Here is a 24,892-nt window from a genome sequence, read left to right as displayed (position 1 = left end):
TATAAAAACACGCAATCAAAGATAAGATTGAAATTGTTTATATTGTGAAATAGTTTCTGTTTGTGGTACAATCGTCATGTTAGCGGTTGGTCAGTAATTCTAAACTCTTCTACAGGTTAGTGGATTAAATAAAAAAATACTATGTTTCGCCCAGCGAAGCGTCAACCCAGGAGATGATTGAAGCCGAAGCTTCATTCGTTTCTTGCACTCAGCTTGGCGCAGTGCTGTTTCTTCGCCGCCTGAATGGTGTTCTGCATCAGCATGGCAACTGTCATGGGACCAACGCCGCCAGGAACTGGAGTGATGTGCCCGGCAACCTGACGGACTTCTGAAAAAGTGAACAAAGAATTTATGATACAAGTTTTAGAGGATTTAAAAATATTACTTACCGTCGAAGTCCACATCACCGACTAGCTTGAACTTTCCAGTCTTCTCGTCCTTAATGCGATTAATTCCCACATCAATGACACAGGCTCCTGGCTTAATCATGTCCTTGGTGATTAGTCCTGGCTTGCCCACGGCCACCACAATAATGTCCGCCTGGCGACAGTGGCGGGCCAGTTCCTTTGGTGGCGTGTATCTGTGACAAATGGTCACGGTGGCATCGAGAGCTTTGGTGGCGTATTTCCCATCCGAATGGAGGAGAATGGCCATTGGCAGGCTGACGTTCTTGGAACGGCCAACTACGACAGCATTTCTTCCCAAAGTCTCAATATTTGTGTACTCCAGCAATCGCTTCACGCCCAGGGGTGTGGCTGGGATGATGCCCTCCATGTCCAGAGCCAGGCGCCCTATGTTCAGCTCGTTGAAGCCATCCACGTCCTTGTCGACGTGAACAGCGTTGCAGATAGTGCGCTCATTGATGTGCTCCGGCACCGGAAGTTGCACCAGCACTCCGTTTACGCGATTATCCTTGTTAAGTTGATCAATCAGCGCCAGCAGCTCCTCCTGCGTAGTGGAGGCGGGTAGCCTCCTGGTCTCGCTGGAGATTCCCACTTCGCGGCAGGCAGTCATCTTGTTTGCCACGTACTTCTCGCTGGCAGGATCCTCGCCCACGATCACCGCCGTGAGATGAGGCGTTGGATTGCCGGCGGCCACGAACTCCTTCAGTTCCTTGGCTAACTGGGAGCGGATATCCTGAGCAATGCCCTTGCCATCGATGATTTGAGCCATGTTGCTGAAAATAGAAATAAAACAATTATAATTTTTACCTAAATGGTTAATAATAAAAAGGAGAAGGGAAATTTTCCAATCTTAGGACATTCAAAACGAGAAAATTTAACGACAAATTTTGTTTAATTTTGTTTTGTCGAAGGCATAAATTAATAGAAAATTAATCTACAAATCATTTAAGGTATTCCGTTTCATAATCGGATGAATATTCGGATGAATAAAAGAAAGGGTTCAAGCAATATTTTCTCTCCTTTTGAAAGGAGAAAATTTTAAAAAATATTTTATTTTCAGATTTTAGTGCAGGTTGATGGGGAATAGGTCTACAAATCGTTTAAGGTATTCCGCTCAAGAATCGGATGGAAATTGGAAAAGATATGGCCTTTGGATGGGGCCCTCAAGTCCTTTCTAAGGTGTTTCCACATTCTGAAGAGGATCCCTCAGAAAATTTAACAAAAAAACGAAAAAATATTTTGTTCTTCGATTTTGATGCAGATTGATGGAGAATCGATCTACAAATCGTTTAAGGTATTCCGCTCAACAATCAAATAACTAATGGCAAAGATATAGGCTTCTCTGGGAGCCATATTGTCCCCCCTATGCATTTTCCAGATTTTGAGGGGGAGCCCCCAGGAAATTTGAGAAAAAATCTAAAAAATATTTTGTTCTTAGATTTTGATGCAGATTGATGGAGAATCTATCCACAAATCGTTTAAGGTATTCCGCTCAAGAATCGGATAATAATTGGCAAAGATATAGCCTTCTCTGGGAGCCATATTGTCCTCCCCATGCAATTTCCAGATTTTGAAGGGGACCCCCTTGGAAATTTGATAAAAAAAATCTTTAAAATATTCAAATTTTGAAGGGGACCCCACAGAAAATGGTGCAAAAAATCTATAAAATACTAGAATCTTAAATTTTGATGGAAATCGTTAAAGAATGAAACTACAAAACGTTTACGGCACTCCGCTTAAGGATTGGATGAATATGGACAGAGATATGGCCTCCGCTGGGCACCATATTGGCAGCCCCATGCCTTCGAAAGTTTGTGAAGGGGTTCCACCACCAAAGACGTGCCAATATCGAGAGGGGATCCCGAGAGGGGATCCCGATCCAGAACGTGTGTATAAAAGATTGCGTGTGTGTATTTTGCGGAGCTTTTTCGAGTGTATTAGTATGCAAGGTTATAAACCCGGAATGTCGTAAAATGATAAGATGCAGCGGGAAACCCCCTGGCCACCAACGTGGTTGCGCTGCAGTAATTCCCCTAGATCACAAACTTGGGCGAATATATGTATCGGATCGGTGATTCACCAGAATATTTGCCAGGGAGGGGCGATCGGGACGATGCATAAACAAACCGAGTGAATCCCCCTTCTCGGAGTGTACTTTTTGATAGCTGCGATTCGTTGAAAAAAGCTTCTAAAAAATGATATCACTATTCTCGATACTAACAAGTAATAAAATATAGTATATGTATCTAGTATAGTTCAATATCCCACTTACAGTGTCTGAAAAAAGTTAAAGAATAGTTGCCTTTCTTAAGTCCCAAACTCTCCAAATTCTTTAAATAATAAACAAATTACAAGTACCATATTTAAGTGTTAATTATCTTAAATCTAAAGTATTTTATTGATAAAAATGTTCAATACAAAATAAACCACAACTTTTTTCCTGTAGAGGTGGTTCCTGTAACCTGGAGAGGAGACTAACGTAAATCCCGGTCCAGCAGGGCGTAGGCCTTGGGATCTATCACTTGCAGGGCGCTGGCGAATGCTCCAAAGTCCACGGTAGCGGCATTGTCCAGAATATAATCCAACAGTTCATCAGCACTGGCCCACAGAAAGGCGAATTTCTCCAGATGGGATTGGCGGGCGATTAGCTTCCATTTGGGCACCTGGGCATCGGCACCATGACCCACCGGTTCACCGAGCATAGCACTTAGCTGCTCGTACACAGAATGGTTCTTGAGCAGGTGTTGGAGTTTGTGCCATTGGGAAGTGCCGCTTTCAGCGTCTTGACTTGATTCCGTTTCCCGACTTCCTCGACTGCTCAAATCCATTTCAACGGAGTCCTCATCCTCCGTTTTTATGTACATCTCCTCCGCCTTGATTTCTAGCTGCCCAGCATCGCTGCTGTCATCGGAGGAAGAGTCAATCTCCTCTTTCACCTTCCGCGGTATCCAGGTCATAGCCACATCGCTCTTCTCCGGATACACTTTCTCCAGGAGCTGCACCACTCGCTCGTTGGCCTTGCACCTGGCCAACTGTATGGGTGTATATCCAGCGGCATTTGTTGCCTGCAGGATGTCCGCGAGAGATTGGTTCTGGGCATCCAAAATGAGCACCAGCAACTCTATGCTCTGCTCCAGGACTGCCATATGCAGAGCGTTATTTCCGTCCTTTGTGTTCGCCACGCTAATGGAACTCCTGTCGTGGCTGATCAGCTTCTTGGCCACATCGTACCTGTTTTGCCGGATGGCCATGTGCAGGGGCGTTAATCCATCATCGTTCTTTATCGTCAAGTCCAGCTCTATTTCTCCCGCTCTGATGGGAGCTCCGTTCAGGAAGCTGTCCACGCAGTTCAGGTGCTCCTCTTTGACGGCCAGGTGCAGTGGCGTGTTCCCAGCGTGGTTCTGTTGATTGGGACTGCAGCCCAGTCCCAGAAGTGGTCGAATGTAGTGCGCCCGATCTTGTTGGCAGGCCGCATGCAAGGCACTGTCTCCATCCGCATTCAAGGCGTTGTCGGCCAGCTCATTGAGCTTGAAATGGTTCATAACCTGTATGGTCTTAATGGCCAGCTTCAAGTTGTCCTTCTTGCAGCTAATAACCTCGTGCAGCAACGTGTCATTGTTCTCGTTCTTCAGGGCGTGATCTGTGAACAGCTCCTCCACCCGCCGACGAGCCGATTCCGATTTGGCGTGTCGATCCTCGTCGAAGATCTTGAAGATTTCGTTCAGGTAGTAATTGGTTAAATTTCTTGCCGAAGGCACGTCCGACATTGAGCGGCCATGGCCGTCGTTCTGAAGCTCGCCCCCATGCTGCAGCTCGACCAACTCGCCCAACTGACAGATTTTCTCCAGCTCGGCTGAATTCTGGTAGATGAGTTTGCGGTAGTCCGGAGAGTTCAACAGATCATCCAGATGATTGTCCCGTCCAAACTCCTGACTGATGGTTTTGTCGTGCTGCGAATAGTTGGGCTTTCCATTTGGCTGAGCCATTGCAATGGTCTTCGGGAAATCGAACGAATTGTTGGAACTGGAGTTGCCCGAACTACTGGTGGCGGAGGAGCAGGTGCGTCGCCTCTTTCTCGAAGCGATCGCATCGCGCGGCTTGTAGCGGAAGGGCAGGGGCGGGTAGGAGCGTTCATCGTCGGAGGGGCGTATTAGCTCAATGGACACGCCCACCTCTCGATCCACGTCCTTGTCTTTGTACGCAGGCGTCTGGCAAACAATCGCATACTGGTGATGGACATCCGACTCGCGAAACTTGGCGTACGCCTCCCACACAGTCTCGCCGTCTTCGTCCTCCTCGAAGAAGCGCACCTTAATGTTCTTCTTGCTAACCTTCTCCACCAGCAGGATGAGCTCGTCGTTGCCCATGACGCCGCCGGTTGGTTTGCTCAACCGAACGATGCGCAGCTCTCCGGTTTGGGCCGACTTGCGGTTGTTGATCGCGTTGCTGTACACCGGATGCGCAAGTGGCACCCATGCGCCATTGTCCTCGATCTTGAAGGCCTCAAAGCAAAGGCGAACCTGCAATAACGAGCAGACCAAACAGAGTTAGTCTGAAGGGCTCTGGGAAGGTGACCAAGAAGCGAACTCCAAACACCTACCTGATTAAGATTCATGTCCTTGGCCTCCCGCTCGGTCTCCTGGTGCAGCTCCTGCACTTGCTTGGTGGACAACTCGCGTCGGTTCATTTGGAAGACCAGCCGATCCTTCTTCTTTTTGTACAATTCATCAAATATGTACTTCTTGGCGGTGTGAATAATTCCCATGTTAATGAACTGAGCCACATAGCCGCGCTCCTTGGACACGTGCAGATCGTGCGGATCGCACACATCCCGATCATCCTTGCGCACCACCAACTGATGCGAGTGGGGGCTGTCCAGGTTCGTCTGGAATAGGCTGCATCGGATTACGGCGGGACCATCGTAGTTGTACAGACTGACTTCCGGAAATGTTTTCGGGGTCCTCTTCGAGTTGGCACCGTTCAAGGAGCCGTGGGTGCCGTGCATCTCACTCTTGTACCGAAAGCGGAACTTCTCCACTGGCTGTTCCACGATTCTCAGCTGGGGCACGTGTTTTGAATCGCCAGGTGGCAGCATGCCAAGCGCCGACTGGTAGCCAAAGTTTTGTTGAACTTGCGACGCCGCAGCCGATGTCGAGATGTGGTACTGGTGATCCATGTTGTACATATTGCCAAAATTCATGGCGTTCGGGACACCAGAGGAATTTAACAAATTAGTCGCGTCCAGAGTCAAACCGCCATTCAACAGCTGATATGGTGAACTTTGCATCGGTTGATGTGGTGAGTTCCCGGCTGGCAAGTTGAGATTGGCGAAATCCGTTTGCAAGGCCATGGTGGCCGGGGAGTGGGCGGGCGACAAGGACTGGGTGGTTGAGGTCGGTGAGTTGCCGCTGCTGTATCCACTTGTGCTGGAGGCATCGTTCATAAACAGCACATTCTTCCCCTTGTCCAGGTCATAGTATTGATTCATCTTTGCTTGAATTTCTTTACCGATTTTCTATTGCGTCGCAGAAACTCGACCACAGCATTTGGCGAGCGGGCCACTAATGATCTTCAACGACCCGTGCTGCCTCGCTGCTGACCAATCGTTTTTTAGGTACTTCCCCGAAGTCTCTATTCGACGGGGAAATTATCTTGGGCCACGTCGCGGTGACTCACGGGTTTTTCAGCAGCGCCACTCCGTGTGATTTTTTTTCCCTTCGTTTTCGCAGATAATACACCCGATCGTTACTTTTGTTCGGGGAATTCTGGATTCGCGGGACGCGGTGCCAGTTGTTTACACAACCAAATCGCGAAATATATGTAGTCTGGTCAGAAGGCAAATATATACATATATGCAATCAGAGACACAGCGGATCGGAGAACTTGAATGCGACACTGCTGGAACGAAAATGAGCGATGGAGCGACACTGGACGAAAACAAGTAATCACGCTCCCCAACAAGCTAGTTGATAACAGGTTTAAGCTGTCCGCGTCGAGCTTTCAAGCAGCTTTTCCACGATAAGTGCGATTCACGTAATTAATTTGAATACTCCAATTCAACTCGCCCGCACTCATACTATTCAACAAAGTACACGCGCAAGGGCGGGGAGTTGCCAGTAAAGGAAACTCGATACTGTGGCAACTCCCTGCGAACAGCTGTTTGAGAAAACTTGAGACGAGTTCGTGACTACCTTAAAACTATATTACAGTTAATATGTAACTTAAAAATTTTATTTTTTTAGGTATAAATTGATTGTATGTTTGTGGTAAAATGGTTTCACCTTAAATAATTTGTTTATGATACTCGTGTGCCGCACCCTAGTTATTTTAACTGATCATACATGCAGTTGCGAGGCATTTCACAGTTCATTTAATTCTAAATAAATCTATTTTTTAAATTGAGACCAAGGCTATGATCGGAAGCGACCATAGCAAGCAAAAAAGATTTTCAAATCAAGAATAATTTTATAAAATAATCACTAATGATTGGATTAGAAGAGATTTTTGTTTGTATTATTTTTATAGATTTTGCTTATTGGATTATTTCTTGTAGCACTTATTTATTTTTTAATGGAAAATTACTTTTCGTAAACCAGAAATAAAAAAAGTTATTTTTGGCATATTAGAAAGTCACGCACGAGCCCATCCCCAGCGGACTTTGTTTTCTTTTTTCAACTGGATATCATTTTACACTGCTAATTGCACTTTTAATTCTACGCACCTGAACCTGGAGCATGGCTTGTTGGTATAATTGCGGTTTGCAATAATCACTATGGAATTTATAGAACGCCGCAACATAATCGGAATATGTTGTATTTTTAATACAATTGAAATGAGAAAATATATTTATCCAAACTTGAAATAAAATAAGAATGTTTCCATTTACGAGAGTCGTTCGTGATACGAATTACAAACACCAAAAACCTGTTGCCAGGCTGTGTTTTTTAAATATATTTCTGATTTCGTTGCACTTTTCTGATACCGTCTTGATCAGCGGCAAATGAAACGCCACACCTTGACCCCTTCGTGATTTTCTCTTCCTCTTGTTGCCAGGCCCATGTGTACGTTTATCACTGTGTGGGTGACAACTTTTTTTTTTTCACCTTATCAGCCTCGATGAGTTTTGTTTATTTTGATAATAAATTAGCAGGGAAAACATAAACAAATCTCGGGTCCTGACTTCTAAGCTTTCGTCTGGGGAATGGGTTAAAAATTGCTCCCAATAATGCAACGATTCTAATTTTATTTAAATTTAATTTAAAACGTGTTTTCACAGCTCTAATTAAAAATAATAAAATATTTTCAGCAAGTGATGTGTCAATATTGGTACTCGACTATCAATAAATAATGTTTATTTAATTTTTTGTATTCCACTTTTCGTAGGCTGATAAACGTGTTTATGAAGAAGCTAATTTTCTTAATTAAAATGAAATAATTTGTTTACTTGCTCCGCACTTTTTCTTTGTGATTTCCTTTGCTGAAAATAAAAATTTTCCCTGGAGGAACACTTTGAACTGAACTGATTGCTGGATCCCGAAACAATGGCAATATATATCCACCGATCTAGATATGCCCCCGCACGTGTTGTCAAGACCAAAGAATTAATGTTTTATTTATTTTTTTTTTTTTGGATAAAAGCTTTCGTTTAAGCTCACCGAAATTGGCGAGCGAGGGAGAGAGCGCGACTTAGAAGTTTTCCAATTGGTCTCCGTGCAAAAGCTCCCCACACACGTGCCCCTAAAAGTTTTCCAACTAGCAACAGGCGATCGATCGAACAAATATTTTGCTGTTTTGAACTTGTAAAAATAGCTAGACACCCAGGTTATTTTCCAGCCGATTGTTTTTCTTCGACGCGTCGAATGACGAAACACAAATAGCTGATTTCTAATTCCTGATTGCTGCACTCGGAGATGGGGATGAGGCTCCTGCAGTGACGTCAATTTGCTCCCCAGGGGGCCTCCCGACGTCTCAAACTGATAAGAAATCTGATGCAACCCCCTCTGGTTCTTTTTATTTACTCATAGTAACCATAAAGTGTCTTGAATCGATGCTCAATCGCCTGGTAACTGGCGATCAGGCCAGGCCCAGGAAAAACAATGCAAGCGTCATTAGCAATGTGGCTCGCGAACGACGATTGCGCCCGTTTTGGGTTGAAAAACATGTTATTTTCGAAAAGTAATCCCAGATAAGCCAAGGAAAGTGCGAGTGGCGAGCCACCCAATGGAAGCTGCAAATCGAAGTTAATCGGTGTCACGAGCTGCCTTGTTTTTATAGGAATTTTTTATAATTTTTAAAATTTTCATTTTAAGGAAAGATTGTGGCATAATTTTCATACATTTTCTATCAATAAAAGACTCAAATAGTTTTGAAAACAAATCTTGGTAAATGGTAAACCTGTGTTTTTTTTGAATTTGGAAATTTCTTGAAAACCCTTGAAAATAAAAATAAATTACAGAAGAGAGAAGTTGAGAATATTTCGATAAAATAAGTTATTTTAAATAACATTTAGGAAAGAAAATAATTCACGCACTTTAAATCAGTTAAATCTTATAAAATACAGAACCATTTTTTAAAGTAATGGTTTTTAAAGCTTTTCTTTTTTAAAATAAACTCACCTTGTGAATCGCATTTTGGAATTTGTTATTTAGATCTTTCAACGTGAGTTTAATATTGTATAAAACCGCACAAAATAGCACTGTTTGGACTTGATATATTAACTTAAGATTGAGCTTAAATGGAACACTTTCTCGAAGACTTTGCGCGTTTAAATATTCAAAAGAAACGGGCTCCGCGCTTTATATGCCTGTGGCTCTCTGGTCATTTTTAGCACATTCCCTAACACATCGCTGGTGGCAACTCTGGAGAAGAAGAAAACAAGTCGCAGAAGATTCAGCAATTTTCAATTTGTACACAACAATTATTTGCATAACTGTTGCACACGCCCACTCGCACCTCGTCCTGTGATGCATAGGCGTTGAGATGAAGCCCCAGTCCAAGCGGAAGTCGTTTCCCTTTAATGCCCCGCAACCTGGCGGAATAATGGAGTTTGGTTTTGGCAACTGCAGCGGCAGCTTCAATGCGAATCCCTTCGGCCATCCAGGAAACTCAGTTGACTGTGGCAAATGGCAGCATAAACGAAAATCAGAACAGCAAGAGTCAGTCCTGTAAGTGATATGAACCTGCGAGTGAAAGCATTTATTCAATTTCGAAATCTCTCTGGCATATAGACCCCCAAAGCAGCTAATCACCGAGGAGCGTATCACCCAGCACTTCAGCGGTCTGCAGATATCTGGAGATTCCAAGATCAATGTGGGCCCTTCATCGGTCAACGGTAACAATAACAGCGTTACCAACGTTACCGGAGGCTTGGCCACCGATGATATTCCATCCACCAGCACTGGAAAGACCCACCACCCTAATCCCGCCTACCAAATGGCGGCTATGGAATTGGAGCAGAAGCTGCGCAATGCCAATCGTATTGTGATTTGCGATGAACTGAAGCAAGGAACAGGTCCTGGAAATGTTGGTGCTCCAATAATCCCACCGGAGTGGTTGCTCAAAACCATTCCTCGTCCCTGCACTGCTCTGGTGCCATGGCATCCATCTCCCCTACAGATGGTCATGCCAATGAACAAGATTCCGACACCACAAACTCCACAGCAACAACTCGTGGGGCTACCGACCGGACAGGAACTGGATGACTACGACGATGATCTGGAATTTTTCGAGAATAACAATACATGTAATGTGAACCTTAACAAGTCTGATGAGCACATGGACGAGGACCTGTAGCTATAGCCATAATTTAACCTAACAATAAGCATAAACTGTGTAGATTTGTATGTTTGTATCAGTAAGAAAAAGTTGGTAGCATGCAATGAATACTCATCTTCCTTTACCTTACTTTGTATTAATGAATACTATTGAAAATAGATAGATGTATGTATGTGAGCCCCAACAGCCATCTGCGGACTTGATTCAAGTTTTTAAAATTTCTCAATCAAATAAATGAGTTATTAAGGTAAAGAAATTGTATGGAAAAGTCTAGAAAGCCAGGTATTTTTTGTCAGAAGTTGATAAATTGAATTAAAAATATTTCTTTTTGCAACCTTAGGGTTTTAAATATTATAATTCAATTTTGAGATTTGCACTGAAAGGAGATATTTAATTCATTTAAAAAAATACGTTTTATATAAATTTTAAATTCGTATTTTTTTGTGAAGTTCAAAAAAAATCGATAGCAACAAGTTCTAAAAACATCGATATATTCAGTTGTGCTCGTTTACAAATGAAAGACTTGGATTGAATGTGGATAGAAATTGCCCAATATTTTTAAAAATAAGGGATTAATTTATATTCCTCTTTTATAAAACAAAAATAAGAACTATTTTTAATTTAATTTTACTTCAAAAAACGAAACATAGCTGGTCTCACTGATACTGGTATATATACTGAAACGTATTAATGGCTACACTGAGATGGTTACTCTGAGTACGAGTACACTCGCGGACGTTTTTTTCGAGTGAAGACCAGAAAAATTGCGAAAAGTGGGTATAACTGCAGGTGCCGTCCGCTTTTCGGAAATTGCAGCTAAATCGGTAAATCGGCTACGGAAAAATAGTGATTATCTGACGCAAATTAAACGGTAATATTCTGTTTTGGTTTTAAACTGGCAGCACACACCCCACAATAATACACACGCGAGTGCCCAAAACTGTGCTTGTACGGCTGTGTGTGCGATTGTGTTGGCCTATGAACGTACACATATGTACGTATTAATTATAATTAAAATTTACTTCATGGCACAAGCGATAAAAGATTGTAACTCAGAGAACGGGAAGCGGCGACGCTGCCAGAACAAAAGCAAAAGCAAAAGCAAAGCCACCACCAACACAATCGCATCCGCAGAGGCAGGCAGGCAGCAGCAGCAGCGGCAGCGGCCGAGCGACAAAAAAAAAAAAAAGAATCTGACAAAAACTAGATACGAGGCGGCGAAGTGCAAATTTAGAATTCTTATTACAAGTTCATGGGAAAGTAGCCGCCGTGACGAATATTTGTGGAGCCAAGTGAGTGGAGCAGCAGCAGCAGCAGCAGCGGCAATCGGCGGCGTTGTGTTGCTCATCCTCGGCGTTTTTAAGTTTTGAACGTTGAATTTGTCGAATTGTTGAATGGCCCAACGTCGCGACTCGCGAGCCACATAGTAGACAAGTCCGAGTCCGAGTCCGCGTACCACGCATCCGAAATACGAAATCCGAAATCCGAATCCCACCTCGCTCGTTCTGTTGTTCGGCGGCGGCTCTCTCTCGCTCGCTTGGATTCGTTTGTGGATTCTCACCTCGGTGGCGGCACTGGCGTAGCCCTGGGCAGCAGCACACGTGGTGGGGGTGCCCGGACGCAGTGAGCCCCACGCCGACGAGCCACTGTTCTTGCCGCGTGGTGAGTTCGACGGCTGGGTCTCCAACTCGTGTGGTGTCGTCTCTTTGCGCCTGACTTGGCGCTGGGCACCCTGGGCTCCGTCCGGCTCTGCCTCAATCGACGTTGAACCGTGTGGGTGAGCAGGTGTGCTGCTACTGCTGCTAAGTGTCGCGTGGCTGCCGATGTGTGTGTTGTGTGTGTGTGTCTGCTGGCGTTCAATTTGTGTGAAGTAATAAGCGTAATTATTTGCGACGGATTGCAATCTGCATGAAAACGACTCTAAACGCCTGACGCATCTCCGATCTTGCAGTTACAGCCTGGCCGATAGAGTGGAGTGTGCTCGCGGAGTGGAACCGAACACATTCGTATAAAAAGGAGGAAATAAATAGAAACTGATTCAAGTCGCTGGCACAGTCGCAGGCTTATTAAAAGGCAGCGATGTCCACCGCCGTTGAAACGGGGTCGTCGCCTGCCAAGAGCAACAGCAACAGCAACAGCAACAGCAACAGCAACAACGGCAATGGTAATCCCAGCCCAAATGCAAAAGGCGTGCAGCGGCGTCAACTGGTGAGTACTCCCTGCACCGTGCACCGTGCACCCTGCATTGTGTCCCCCCCACTATTTCCCCTTTTCTCACTCGCCCCACTATCAATAACCGATAAAGCAACAAAGCCACACAGTGGAAGCTCAATAAACTGAATTTTTTTTTGTCAAATTAGTTTCAATGGTTAACTTTTTTTTTTTTCTTAAAAGAAACTAAAGTTTAGAAAACAAATTAGTGAAAAAATCTTGTTCCTAAAAGATACTCCATATCTAACAGATGGCCAGTTCGTTTATTGAATGCCGATTGCAATCGAGAGTGATAAGCCCTATTAGCTGTAGGGGAGGGGAAGTGGAGTGGAGAGATAGCAAATTAGTTGTGGAAACGAACGTAAAACTCATCATTAATCGGTGGAAAGACATAAGTGCATGCTCACGCGGCATGCCCCGCCTCCAATCGTTTTCGTTTTCCGTCTCCAACTCTCTACCCAACACCCCCATTCCCTCCCCCATTAGGAGGGGTGGGGGGCATCTCCATTCTGCGCCCGATGAGCATTGGAGCTCAACTGAGGCCGCATGACCGAAAGCAATGAGTTTTATTTGCCATTTTTGCAGTTTGTTGTTCTCTTCTCGCATTTCGTTTTCAATTTGCCTTGGCTATAGGTGTGTTTCTGTGTGTGTTTGGTGTATTCTGCTTCAGTTTCTATTCCGTATCGTAGATAACAGGTCATTATTTCAATTGTTGTTGTTGGCCCAACATATTTACATACCAAGTGAGAGAGGCAGAGAGAAGAGAGTAAGAGAGGCGGAGGAGAGAGTAATGCTGACGTTGACAGTGCTCCAGTACAGTGATTCGTGGGTGGATGGCAGTTAAGGGGAGGGGAGCTACAGAGTTCTAGGGCCTGGGGATTTCATATCTCATTTGGCCAACTCACAAAGTTCGCCAGCGCTGGTGCCAGCGGCAGCGCCAGCTCACATTTGATTAGCACCAAAATTGGATCAGCAGCTGTTGGCGCTCGTCGCCTCTCCTTCGCTCTTCAGTCCCTCGATGAGCCCCCCTGTGATGAGAAAGAATGCGCCCCCCTATCCCTTTATCCCTCCTGCACTCCCAAGGTAAACAAAAAACCAAAACAGATGTGAATCAGTTCTAGGGATGGTATTGCAGTTCTATAAGAGTGACTCAAAGCTTAGTAGCTGAGATCTAACGGAAGATACACCTTTTGACGTCACCAGCAGTGGTACAGGTTAGGGCATTCGATAGTTGGCTCTACGCACTCGGATCCATCGCGGCTTGGTTATCTATGCATATTGAAGTACATAGTGGCGGTATCAGGCAGGAAGACCGAACCGAAACCTCTATTAAAAATGTACGAGTTGTGGGGAAGAGAGCGGAAAGTGAAAGACACGAGTACCTCGGTGGAACTTTCATTGCGATGACTAACCTAGAGAACCATATTGGAGCAAAGACCGAGAGCACATGGCAGATAAGGGTACGCAATTAGCACCTTAAATAGAATACATTAGGGTACCCAGGTGGTCGGGTGGTTGGGTGAGGTGACCCGCTTCGTGGGGAAGGGTATGGTGGAGCTTGTGGAGGTGACGCCACCACATCACGATTATACGAAACCACTTGACTGGATTTGGATTTTGGATTTTCTGCCTTACACACTCCCCAGTAGCACGCAACTTTTGTATGCGGCTGCGGCTGCTGCTGTTGTTGTTGTTGTGGTTGTAGTTGTTATTGTTTCCTCTTCTACCTGTCGATGGTTAATCGGCCAGACACCAAAACAAGCTTTTCAGCCACAACAATAACACACAGCCAGAAAAAGATCTCTTATGAAAAAATTCATAATTTTATAAATAGAAGTTACTGTCAAGAATAATAAAAAAATCTGTAAAATATTATTAGTTGCTTTTAGGATTAAGATCTATCTTAATTATACAACTGCTGACATTATTTTTCGCTGTGCAACTGTGCCGCCACAATGAAAACTCACTAAAAATCGGTTAGAACATGCCAAACAAGTTTCAGCATTTCTGTGGGGCAAGCCGCTTAAAAAGGATATACCACACACACACACACACACGCATACAGTCGGAGACAGAACGCACACAGGCGAACGAGGGCAGGCGCATCCAAGTTTATAGATTTTTTGGTTGCACAGCCCCCAAGCCCCCCTTGCCAGCGAACTTGCAGCGGCCAAAATAAACCCAAAGCAGGAGACACGGCAGCAGTTGCACACTCTCCGCTCCTTGGAGCAACAGTCTCTCATCCGGGCCTCCTCTGCCGGTGCTGGTGCATGCACCACCACCACTACCACTACCACCACCACCACCGGTCCAAAAGCTATGCAAAGTGCATGCGCACTGAGGGGAGGGCGCCGACACCGACAGCAACAGGAGAACGGGGCAAAGGTGGGGTTGCTTGCCGCGGACAACTTGATTTCCGTTGCCCTTTGACAATTGGTGGGATGGCTAGTACATCATAATGATAACCCTTCCATGCATCTAGCATCAAAGGTCAGGTTTGAAAAGTATCTTTTGAGAGCACTTGGCTAACTCATTCAAATAATTAGCTTATCTAGTGAGTGCTTTTGCTTAACCCATTTCTAAACCCAAAGTATGAATTCCAAAGCCCAATTTGAAGGGAATATGGCCAGGTAGGCAGCGCCGTCTTAGCTGGCAAGTGACAAATGCCGCGGAAACTGCCAGAAAACACGAAATCCATTCTCCATACCCCCATCGCACCATCGCACTCGTCATCCGAGTGCCGAACCCATCACCTCAGCGCTCCGACAGCAAATGAAAACGAAATGACAAAAAACAGCGCCTCTTCGGAAGCTACGAGAGAGAGAGCGGAACGGGTGGGCTTGGTTCAGGTGCCCTCCTCCGTTCACCAAGAAGGTGTATTTTTAGGAATTCATTACACTTTACACTCTCTACGCTCTCTCTCTTCCGGCTCTTTATATGGTTCTTGTTTAAGCTCTTTCTGACGTTCTCTCTCTCTCTTTTGTTTTGCAGCGGGAGAGGAAGCAGCGCAAGCTTTATCTGGACGAGTGGTCGCTGGGTGATGACGACGGCGAAGGGACGCGGGGCTTCAGTGTGGCCGAGAAGCTCGAGTCTTCCAAGTTCGCGCAGGCGGGCATGGTGCGAGAGATGCGCGGCTGCGATCTCACCGTCGCGTAAGTATCTCAAATCTGTCTGTTAATGGGCGGGCTATTATCGGTTGATATTTAACGGAATTGTTAGTATTTAAGAGCTATCTAATGATCTTGAAGCTTGTTTTCATCAGCTCAAGTGATTAGTGGATATGGATGAATGGGATTAGATAGATATTAGATACTAGTTTAATATTAGAGGGGCTAGAACATGCTAAAAAAAGATACATAATAATTCCTTAAACTCCTTCTTTTAGCTTCCTGCAGCAGCATGGCTTCAACATCCCTTTGCTGTTCCGGGACAAGGCCGGCTTGGGCCTAAAGATGCCCGATCCTCAGGAGTTCACTGTGAACGATGTCCGTCTCTGCGTCGGATCTCGCCGCCTCCTCGACGTGATGGACGTTAATACCCAAAAAAATCTGCAGATGACGATGAAGGAGTGGCAGCAATACTACGACAATCCCCAAAAGGATCGCCTGTTGAACGTAATCTCACTGGAGTTCTCGCACACACGCCTGGACCGATTCATCCAGAGCCCGGAGATCGTCCGCCAGATCGACTGGGTAGATGTGGTCTGGCCGAAGCAGCTGAAGGACGCCCAGCGCGAAGGCACCAATCTACTGGGTGGCATGATGTACCCCAAGGTGCAGAAGTACTGTCTCATGTCGGTGAAGAACTGCTATACGGATTTTCATATTGATTTCGGCGGCACCTCGGTGTGGTATCACATCCTCCGGGGCAGCAAAGTTTTCTGGTTGATCCCACCGACGGATCGCAATCTCCAACTCTACGAAAAGTGGGTGTTGTCCGGCAAGCAGGCCGACGTCTTCTTTGGCGACACGGTGGAGAAGTGCGCCAGGGTCTACCTGACGGCAGGTAACACCTTCTTCATACCCACGGGATGGATTCATGCCGTCTACACGCCGACCCAATCCCTCGTGTTTGGCGGAAACTTCTTGCATTCGTTCGGGATCGTGAAGCAACTGAAGACCGCCAGTGTGGAGGACAGTACGAAGGTGCCCCAGAAGTTCCGCTATCCATTCTTCACGGAGATGCTGTGGTACGTCCTCGCCCGGTACGTTCACACCCTGTTGGGTCACTCCCACCTGGATGGTGAGCCCTCGCTGAGTGAGGCGGAGATGGCTGCCAGACCCCACACGCATCTCACCCACCACGAGCTCTTCGGCCTGAAGGAGATTGTGATGTATCTGTATGATCTGCCGCCGCAGAAGAAGAACGTGCCCAGCTTGGTCCTGGATCCGGTTGCTCTAATCAAGGATGTTCGCTCGCTGGTAGAGCGGCATTGCAAGGACCAGCAGGATCTAGCCATCACAGGTGTGTCAGTTCTAAGGACTCCATCGGATGCCCATCCACAGTTCCAGCTGTACGATCGGACACGGGTGAAGCAGGAGATCAAGCAGGAAATTGCGCGAAAGAACGCCGAAGTTATCCGGGAGCAGCAGCAACTGGAGGCGGGGCGGGCACGCGATGCCGAGTCGGATGCGTCTCAGTCAACCGGGACGGGATCTGGCTTGGGGATCGGAGCTGGCATCGAGTACAGCAATGGTGTTCTGAAAAAGGAGCAGCTGGAGAACGGAAGTGGAGCCTCAGCAGCTGGCCACACATCGCAGCCAGGTAGATTCCCTTCCAGTTCTTTTGAAAACTCATTCTTCAAAATTTTTGTTTGTTTCCTTACAGAAGCCACCTTCGTTCTGCCGACGGACACGATGAAGTATCGCCCACCCAAGAAAATGCACCTGGCCCAAGCCGTTGCTGCTGCGTCCAGCAGTAGTGGCTCACCAGGAGGATCCACTGGCGGGAGTTCTTCACTCCCGAGCAGCAATCAGAGCCCCACCGCTGGAGCCGCAACTGCTGTGGGCGCAGGCCAGCCCATTAGCGTCATCGCCACCTGTTCAAGCTACAGCGAAGGTGGAATCTCCAGCCTAGATGGACAGTGTCCATCCCCAGGTGAAGCAGGTCCGAAGTTGTCGCCCAATCTGACGGGAGCTGGGCAGCCGCGTAGGCGCAGGACCCGTTGCAAAAATTGCGCTGCCTGCCAGCGCTCAGACTGTGGCACCTGTCCCTTTTGCATGGACATGGTCAAGTTCGGAGGACCGGGCAGGGCCAAGCAAACGTGTATGATGCGCCAGTGCTTGTCGCCGATGCTGCCGGTTACGGCGCAGTGCGTCTATTGTCACCTGGATGGATGGAGGCAGACCCCTGTATCGCCTCAGACCAAGCAGCTGGCTTCAGTTGATGGGCCCTCGGCGCTGATGGAGTGTTCGGTGTGCTACGAGATCGCCCACCCGGACTGCGCCTTGTCCCAGTTGGACGGAACTGAAGATGCCGCGGACGCCAAGGGCATCGTGAACGAAGATTTGCCAAACAGCTGGGAGTGTCCGAGCTGTTGTCGCTCCGGAAAGAACTACGACTACAAGGTGAGCTATGAAATTTATTGAAAAAATTTGTGTGTAATCGTAAATGTAATAAATTTCATGGCTGAAGCCCCGTCACTTCCGTGCCCGTCAAAAATCCTCGGAGGTTCGTCGAGTATCTGTTTCCCACGGCCCGGGAAGTACTGGCGATGCCCATCAGGAGGGAAGTGGCCTGCCCCTGCCAGTTGGCCAGTACAATGACTTCGTGTTCACCAGCGAATCGGAAATGGAGTCTGGGACAGCAAGCGGCCATATGACACACTGGAAACACGGAATGAAGCGCCATCACCAGCTGGAGGTCAAGACCGAACGCAACAACAGCTGCGACACACCATCTCCGGGGATCTCGCCGAGTGCCGTGGGTGGAGATTCCAAGGGAGGAAAGCGGCGCAAGAGCGACGACGGGACCAGCGTCAGCAGCAGCATGCAGGAGAGTAACGATGCTCCCTGTAGTTCTTCCGTGGATGGAGCAACTGGAACAGGCAACGCAAATGTGTCGACCAGCCAGTGGAGCAGCGGAGGAGGCGGTGGCTCGCGAAAAAAGAACTCTATTCGCTCACAACTGGCTCAGCAGATGCTGAACTCTTCGACAAGAGTTCTAAAAAAGCCGCAGTATGTTGTGCGTCCTGCTGGCATATCCAGTTCCTCCTCCTCCGGCGGCAATGGATCAGGTGGTGCGGGCGGCACTAATGGCATTAGCAATGGAAGCAACCAAAGTGGAACCAACTTCAGTGGAAATGGAGAGAGAGGTGCCAATAACGGAGGACTAAGTGGCTCCAATGGTCTGAGTAACCACAGTTCGTCCCAGAACCTGGCCATGGATCCCACTGTTCTTAAAATCATTTTCCGCTATCTGCCGCAGGACACACTGGTCACCTGCTGTTCGGTGTGCAAGGTGTGGTCCAACGCCGCGGTGGACCCTGATCTTTGGAAGACTATGAATTGCTCGGAGCACAAGATGTCTGCTTCATTGTTGACAGCCATAGTTCGACGGCAGCCCGAGCACCTGATCCTGGATTGGACGCAAATAGCCAAGCGCCAGTTGGCATGGCTGGTGGCCCGCCTACCCGCTCTCAAGAATCTCTCGCTGCAAAACTGCCCTATTCAAGCGGTACTGGCGCTCCACACCTGCCTCTGCCCGCCCCTTCAGACCCTTGACTTGAGTTTTGTCCGTGGATTGAATGACGCTGCTGTCCGGGATATACTCTCGCCGCCAAAGGATTCACGGCCAGGCTTGAGTGACTCTAAGACGCGGCTACGGGATCTCAAAGTGCTGAAGCTAGCTGGTACGGATATCTCCGATGTGGCGGTGCGATACATAACCCAGTCACTGCCGCATTTGCGCCACCTGGATCTCTCGTCGTGCCAGCGGATCACGGATGCTGGTGTAGCCCAAATAGGCACTTCCACCACGGCCATCGCCCGTCTGGCCGAACTGAATCTAAGTGCATGCCGCCTGGTATCGGAAAATGCTCTGGAACACCTGGCCAAGTGCAAGATGCTTGTGTGGTTGGATCTGCGCCATGTGCCACAAGTCAGCACCCAGTCGGTTATTCGATTTGCGAGCAACTCCAAGCACGACCTGTGCGTCAGAGACATCAAGTTGGTGGAGCGCCGACGTAGGAACTCGACAACAGAGGCCAGGAGCTGGCACCACGATTAGATTAATGTTAATCTAAGCACTCTTTCTAAGCCCTAACACTAGAATCCCCCAAATTCCTTGCCGGAATGACATCCAAGGCGTTGGAGGGCCCTCAGCATATATGTTGTTCAATTTTTGAGCGCTTAGCTAGTCAAGAACGGAGTACTCTCCGTTCCGGTCCGGTCTGTGTGTCCGTGTTTGCCGAATTAATTGGCCGCTATTGGGTGTAACTCTTCGAAGGTCACTGATGAGGATGTGTGGCGGCATCCGAAATACGCAAAATTACCAATTATCGTACCAGCTATCTGACCAGCCAGTTTTGTAATCCATCTAATTTACAGTATCCTTCATCGGAAACACTCTTACATGTCGGATAGTGGTTTTATTTGAATAGAAAATCCGTTTTTATTCCGTCCGTTTCATAGACATAGCGAAGGGCCCTGCTCCGGCTAGCCCGGAGGATAATGGTTTTCATTCGACACGTGCATCCGTTCGTCGATAGACACCACCTCTCACTCGGACATAGCGTAGCGATTAAGATTAGCATTCCCACGATGGTAATTACCCTTATTCAGTGTCATATGTCTAAGGTATGCAGAGAAAGAAGGTGGCACTAGGTGCACACCCATCCAGCTTAATGAAACCCCTAGCTCGCACAGAACTAGGAACCACACAGGCATAAGTGATGCGTTTCGGGACTGTAAAAACTGTGCAAAAAAAAAAATGATAGTTTTATTTGATTATTTAAACAATTTTTTATACAAATTTGGCCTTACTCGATGCAATTGAAACGAACGTGTTTCGCCCACACGGTTTCGCAGTTCCGAGCCACATTGTACTGGTGCTGATACCCCGGATATTGGTACAGCACGCCTGCCAAGCTGCACACTGAACGTAGCCGTATCCCCAAAATGCCCACTTCCTACCTCCCCCCAACAGTCCCGCTCCAGTAGCAGTTAAAAATAGTGATAACATGGCTAAAATGTACACTTGAGAGCATGTAAGAATTACACGCATACTTATATTTAATGTTTTACAAAATTAAATTACAAATATAGAATAATGTTTCAAGACTTCTAGTACTTGGCGGACTTGTAATCTGGTTCATCCCCACCTCCGCCACCGCCGCCATCCTTGGGCATTTTCCGCTTCTGGATGATGGTCTGGAAAATTGGGAAATTATTATGATGTATGTACTAAAATGCATTAAAATGTTCGATGCACGTACCTGGATCTTCTGCCACTCTCTGTCCAGTTCGGCCTTCTCATTCTTTTCGGTCTTGTTCTTGCGCGTCTTTCGCCCATCCTGCATCTTAACTCCGTACTGGAACGCGGCTTTTGGCAGCGCCTCCTTGGTGCTCATGTAGTCGGAGTATTCTTCCTGCGTATCAAAGTCCCATCGGCCTATGGGCCCCTTCTTATTGCCAAGGTCCATCTTTGTGTAGTCAACCTCGTCATCGGAATCGTCGATGGCGTCGTTCATCTCCTCCAGACCAGGATAGCACTCGGCGTAACCCTCAGGTTCGTTGGCGAATCGTGAGGCCATAGCCTTCGATATCTTGGGCGGCGGTGGTATGTTAGTGATCATGGGCTCCTCAGCGGCTTCTGGTGCAGCATCACCGAAGTAGGAAGCGGCTGGTTTACCAGAATCTTGATTACGGCGATCTGCCCGAGAAGCGGAGGGCTGGTAGTCTCCAACATCGTCGTAGATGCTGTCACCCAATGGAGCAGCAGTCTTTCCTCCCTTGCTGGATGAAGAGTTAGGGGCGCTGCTGCCTCCACTATGAGGATGGCTGCGAGCAGTGTCCACTTCCTTATCGTAGAAAAGGGGCTTATCCTTGTCGCGCTTCTTGTTTTTCTTGTTCCGACCGCCAGCCCGAAGGTAACTGAGGATTTGAGACAATTTGTTGATTACAATATCGTTGGTGGTCAGTGTGGCCACATCCTCGCGAGCCACCGGAACCTCAAACTTGGATCGCTTAAGCGTGGTTGGGATGTCCGACTCGCCCAACTCGTCGTCCAAATCGATAACATAGGCCATGCGTCCGGGCGCAAAGAGTTCGTTGCGTGGCACTTCTTTGGATCTCCTCGCTTGGATCAGGTTGTAAATGTTCCTGGCCAAAGGCCCGTTGATGGCATTTATGTCCTCCGACTCTCGCCGTTCCGCTTCCAGTTGCTCGGCTGCAGCTGCCGCTTCTGCAAGCTTTTCCCGGGCTGCCGCAGCGGCTAGCTCCTCCTCTTCTGCTTCCTTCGAATGGAGCTCGGAACGAACTTTCTGTAGCAGCGCATAATCCAGACCTTTCACCAAATGGGTGTGCTGGATATCACCACCCAAGAATTTGGATTCCTGAATGATTCTCCTCCTTCTTTCTGCGGCATCTATTCCGGACTTCATATCAGGAGCCACTGCTCTGTAAGCTTGAGTGCTGTTTCCATGCCCCGGCGTGCTGACATTCACGTAATCTGGATTGGCGCCATCACGTCGTTCCCTAGCTCTGTCCCTGTACTTTTCCGACAGCTCTTGGAGTTTGACATCCTCCTGTTTTTTGAGCGCCGCATAGAAGTTTTTCTTTTTACGACGTAGATCATTCCGCTCGCTGCTGCTCTGTCCCTTTTTCTTCTCACCACCGGAGCCTGAGGAGGCGGGGCCAGAAGGCGTAGCAAATGTAGCCGTAGCCAGGGAACCTCCGCCAGATGTGCTGCTGGTTCCAGAGCCCGGTGGAGGAGCACGCGGCGTGGCCAGCAATTTACGGAAATCATCGTTTGTCAGACGCACCGATGGAGGCGCTTCTAGGTGCGCATCCGACATGATATCCCAATTTTCTAAAAAACTCTTACGGAAAAATCTATATTTACAAAACCAGCTTCTTCCCTTTAATTTTCCACAGCAGGGTTGCCACACCCGTAGAAGTGCGAGTTATCGGGTCTCAGCTGTTTTCGATAAAAGTAGCACAAACGATAATTTCTGGCTTTAAAAAGCCATGTTTATCATGTTTTTTCGGCTGATCCTTTTACATATCAATTATCGATAATTACCGGATGATAAGCAGTGATTAGAATTATTATTGAATATTTTTAATACCACTGAAATGGAGGAATTTCTGAAAAAACTCCCGAAAGTGGAGTTGCATGCACACCTTAACGGTTCCCTGGGAATCGAAAGCCTTCGTGATCTTGCCGAGCGCCTGTATGGATCCACCTCGGAGGAATTCTCGCAGTTATGCCAGCGGTTCATTCAATTTGATAGGAACTCGGACTTGGATGCGTGCTTCAAGAAGTTTAGTTTTGTCCATGAGCTGACATCCACAGTGGAGGGCCTACGCTATGCCACGGAACTAGCAGTGCGGGACTTCGACAAGGACAACGTCCAGTATGTGGAGATAAGGACAACACCCAAGGCGAATAGTAACTATTCCCGGAGGGATTATTTGCAGACCGTAATCGATGCAATCAGAACGGCAAGGGAAAAGTACCCACGGATACTGGTTAAACTTTTGCCTTCAATAAATCGGGCGGAACCTTTGGCGGCGGCCGAAGAAACAGTGTCTTTATCCATAGAGTTTGCGCGATCTCACCCAGATCTGGTTCTAGGAATCGATTTCAGTGGTAATCCTGGCAAGGGAAGGTTTGCAGACTTTGTCCCAATCCTATCGCGCGCCCGTGATATGGGTCTTAAATTGGTTATACATTGTGCGGAAATTGAAAACCCCCCAGAAGTCAAGGAGATGCTGCAGTTTGGAATGTCTCGGTGTGGCCACGGAACTTTCCTAGATCCAATCGATATTACATATTTAAAGGAAAGGAATATTGCCATTGAATGTTGTCTAACGAGCAATCTGAAATCCGGAACTGTTCCCGATTTGAAGGAGCACCACCTCAAAAGACTTATGAAAGCGGATGCCCACAAGGTACTATGCACTGATGATAGTGGAGTGTTCGACACGACACTCTCCAAAGAATTTCTCCTGGCATCGGAAGTCTTTGGACTGAGCAGGAACCAATGCATTTCCTTAACTTTGGAGGCAGTACATCATTCCCTTGCTAACGATGAGGAGCGAAATCAGATGGCTGTAAAGGTGAAAGACTACGCGGCCAGCTTGGCATAACAATATGCCAAATTGTAAAAAAAACAAGAAAGGAAAGCTAACTTCGGGCGGAGCCGAAGTTGATATACCCTTGCAGTTCAGTCGCAGTCCGCTAGGTGGCGCCACGCATCTTATATTATTAGATATATAGCGGATCGTATATAGTCGGCCGATCCTTATGAAATTTGGCATATCGAATTATTTTGCCAAAAGAGTAATCTGTACCAAATCCCATCTTTCTAACTTAAAAAACACCAAAGTTATGCCAATTTCGATCGTTCTATGACAGCTATAGGATATAGTCGGCCGATCCTTATGAAATTTTGCACACAAGATATTTTGGTCAAATATAACATGTGTGGAAAGTCCCAACCCTCTAACTTAAAAAACACCAAAGTTATGGCATTTCCGATCAATCAGTTATATGGCAGCTATAGGATATAGTCGACCGATCCCGGCCGTTCCGACTTATATACTGCCTGCAAAGGAAAGAAGGGTGTGTGCAAAGTTTCAACTCGATAGCTTTAAAACTGAGAGACTAGTTTGCGTAGAAACGGACAGACGGACAGACGGACAGACGGACAGACGGACAGACGGACATGCTCATATCGACTCAGGAGGTGATCCTGATCAAGAATATATATACTTTATAGGGTCGGAGATGTCTCCTTCACTGCGTTGCACACTTTTGACCAAAATTATAATACCCTCTGCAAGGGTATAAAAAGGTTGCAGTCAACTAACACCTCGCTAATCGCTGCTAGCTCCATGAATATGTTCAATATGACATGCATTTTTACATGACTAAGAAGATTTATTATACCTTTAGAAAATATGTATCAAATAGGAAAAATGTAAAATTTCCCGATTGCATAATCATAAGTAAATAATGACTCTGAAATAAATTATTTCATATACCTGTTGACCAAGTTAAGATCCTTGGGTGGAAAATATACAAGCTCGGATCAGGGTTCCGAGTAGATTCTATCTGCATTCAAATATTGTGAATATCGACAAATAAAATTTTGGCCCCATTTTCGGCTCAAAATCATGTGGTACCCCTTGGAAAAGTGCGATTGTCGCTTTTCTCACACTTTTTTGAGAATATCTTAACTATTTTGCATCCGATTCAAAAACGGAGTACCATTCATGAATCAGGGAACTAATCCTCGTAGATCTCCATCAATGGATCTTAAAAATTCTCGAAATAAA

The 24,892-nt window shown here is 46.8% G+C and overlaps 6 protein-coding genes across 11 annotated transcripts; 3 read left to right on the top strand and 3 right to left on the bottom strand.

The window, feature by feature from the left end:
- Window positions 1-22: 22 nt before the first annotated feature.
- LOC6501205 (bifunctional methylenetetrahydrofolate dehydrogenase/cyclohydrolase, mitochondrial) lies at window positions 23-9,175 on the bottom strand. 4 transcript variants are annotated; one of them, XM_014911448.3, is made up of 3 exons: window positions 9,020-9,175; window positions 390-1,177; window positions 23-328 (listed from the first exon to the last, which is right to left on the bottom strand). In XM_014911448.3, the coding sequence occupies exons 1-3, from the start codon at window positions 9,031-9,033 to the stop codon at window positions 192-194; spliced, it is 939 nt and encodes a 312-aa protein (XP_014766934.1). In that variant the 5' UTR covers window positions 9,034-9,175; the 3' UTR covers window positions 23-191. The 4 variants fall into 4 exon arrangements, with proteins under 4 accessions (XP_014766934.1, XP_014766933.1, XP_044573236.1 ...); XM_014911447.3 differs by lacking the exon at window positions 9,020-9,175 and adding an exon at window positions 7,860-8,011; XM_044717301.1 differs by lacking the exon at window positions 9,020-9,175 and adding an exon at window positions 7,849-7,993.
- On the bottom strand, window positions 2,767-7,035 carry LOC6501204 (nuclear factor NF-kappa-B p110 subunit). Its single transcript, XM_001954724.4, has 2 exons — window positions 5,005-7,035; window positions 2,767-4,924 (listed from the first exon to the last, which is right to left on the bottom strand). The coding sequence occupies exons 1-2, from the start codon at window positions 5,890-5,892 to the stop codon at window positions 2,879-2,881; spliced, it is 2,934 nt and encodes a 977-aa protein (XP_001954760.1). The 5' UTR covers window positions 5,893-7,035; the 3' UTR covers window positions 2,767-2,878.
- A 46-nt stretch (window positions 9,176-9,221) lies between the features above and the next one.
- On the top strand, window positions 9,222-10,430 carry LOC6499375. The gene is made up of 2 exons (XM_001954723.4): window positions 9,222-9,568; window positions 9,632-10,430. Exons 1-2 carry the CDS (start codon window positions 9,384-9,386, stop codon window positions 10,194-10,196), a joined length of 750 nt encoding a protein of 249 aa, XP_001954759.1. The 5' UTR covers window positions 9,222-9,383; the 3' UTR covers window positions 10,197-10,430.
- Window positions 10,431-10,839: 409 nt separating this feature from the next.
- Window positions 10,840-20,658, top strand: LOC6499376 (jmjC domain-containing histone demethylation protein 1). 3 transcript variants are annotated; one of them, XM_032449592.2, is made up of 6 exons: window positions 10,840-11,002; window positions 12,130-12,386; window positions 15,381-15,541; window positions 15,775-17,153; window positions 17,217-17,956; window positions 18,024-20,658. In XM_032449592.2, the coding sequence occupies exons 2-6, from the start codon at window positions 12,258-12,260 to the stop codon at window positions 19,614-19,616; spliced, it is 4,002 nt and encodes a 1,333-aa protein (XP_032305483.1). In that variant the 5' UTR covers window positions 10,840-11,002; window positions 12,130-12,257; the 3' UTR covers window positions 19,617-20,658. The 3 variants fall into 3 exon arrangements, with proteins under 3 accessions (XP_032305483.1, XP_001954758.2, XP_032305484.1); XM_001954722.3 differs by having other exon boundaries at window positions 10,840-11,049; XM_032449593.2 differs by lacking the exon at window positions 10,840-11,002 and adding an exon at window positions 11,856-12,048.
- On the bottom strand, window positions 20,581-22,536 carry LOC6501203 (protein Red). The gene is made up of 2 exons (XM_001954721.4): window positions 20,824-22,536; window positions 20,581-20,758 (listed from the first exon to the last, which is right to left on the bottom strand). Exons 1-2 carry the CDS (start codon window positions 22,402-22,404, stop codon window positions 20,672-20,674), a joined length of 1,668 nt encoding a protein of 555 aa, XP_001954757.1. The 5' UTR covers window positions 22,405-22,536; the 3' UTR covers window positions 20,581-20,671.
- A 37-nt stretch (window positions 22,537-22,573) lies between these two features.
- On the top strand, window positions 22,574-24,597 carry LOC6499377 (adenosine deaminase-like protein). Its single transcript, XM_001954720.4, has one exon. The coding sequence runs from the start codon at window positions 22,685-22,687 to the stop codon at window positions 23,699-23,701; it is 1,017 nt and encodes a 338-aa protein (XP_001954756.1). The 5' UTR covers window positions 22,574-22,684; the 3' UTR covers window positions 23,702-24,597.
- Window positions 24,598-24,892: the final 295 nt, after the last annotated feature.

This window comes from Drosophila ananassae, chromosome 2L (assembly GCF_017639315.1).
Source record: "Drosophila ananassae strain 14024-0371.13 chromosome 2L, ASM1763931v2, whole genome shotgun sequence".
Classification (NCBI taxonomy): Eukaryota; Metazoa; Arthropoda; class Insecta; order Diptera; family Drosophilidae; genus Drosophila; species Drosophila ananassae.
Note: the sequence above shows the minus strand (reverse complement) of the source record. Positions and strands in the feature narration are given on the sequence as shown.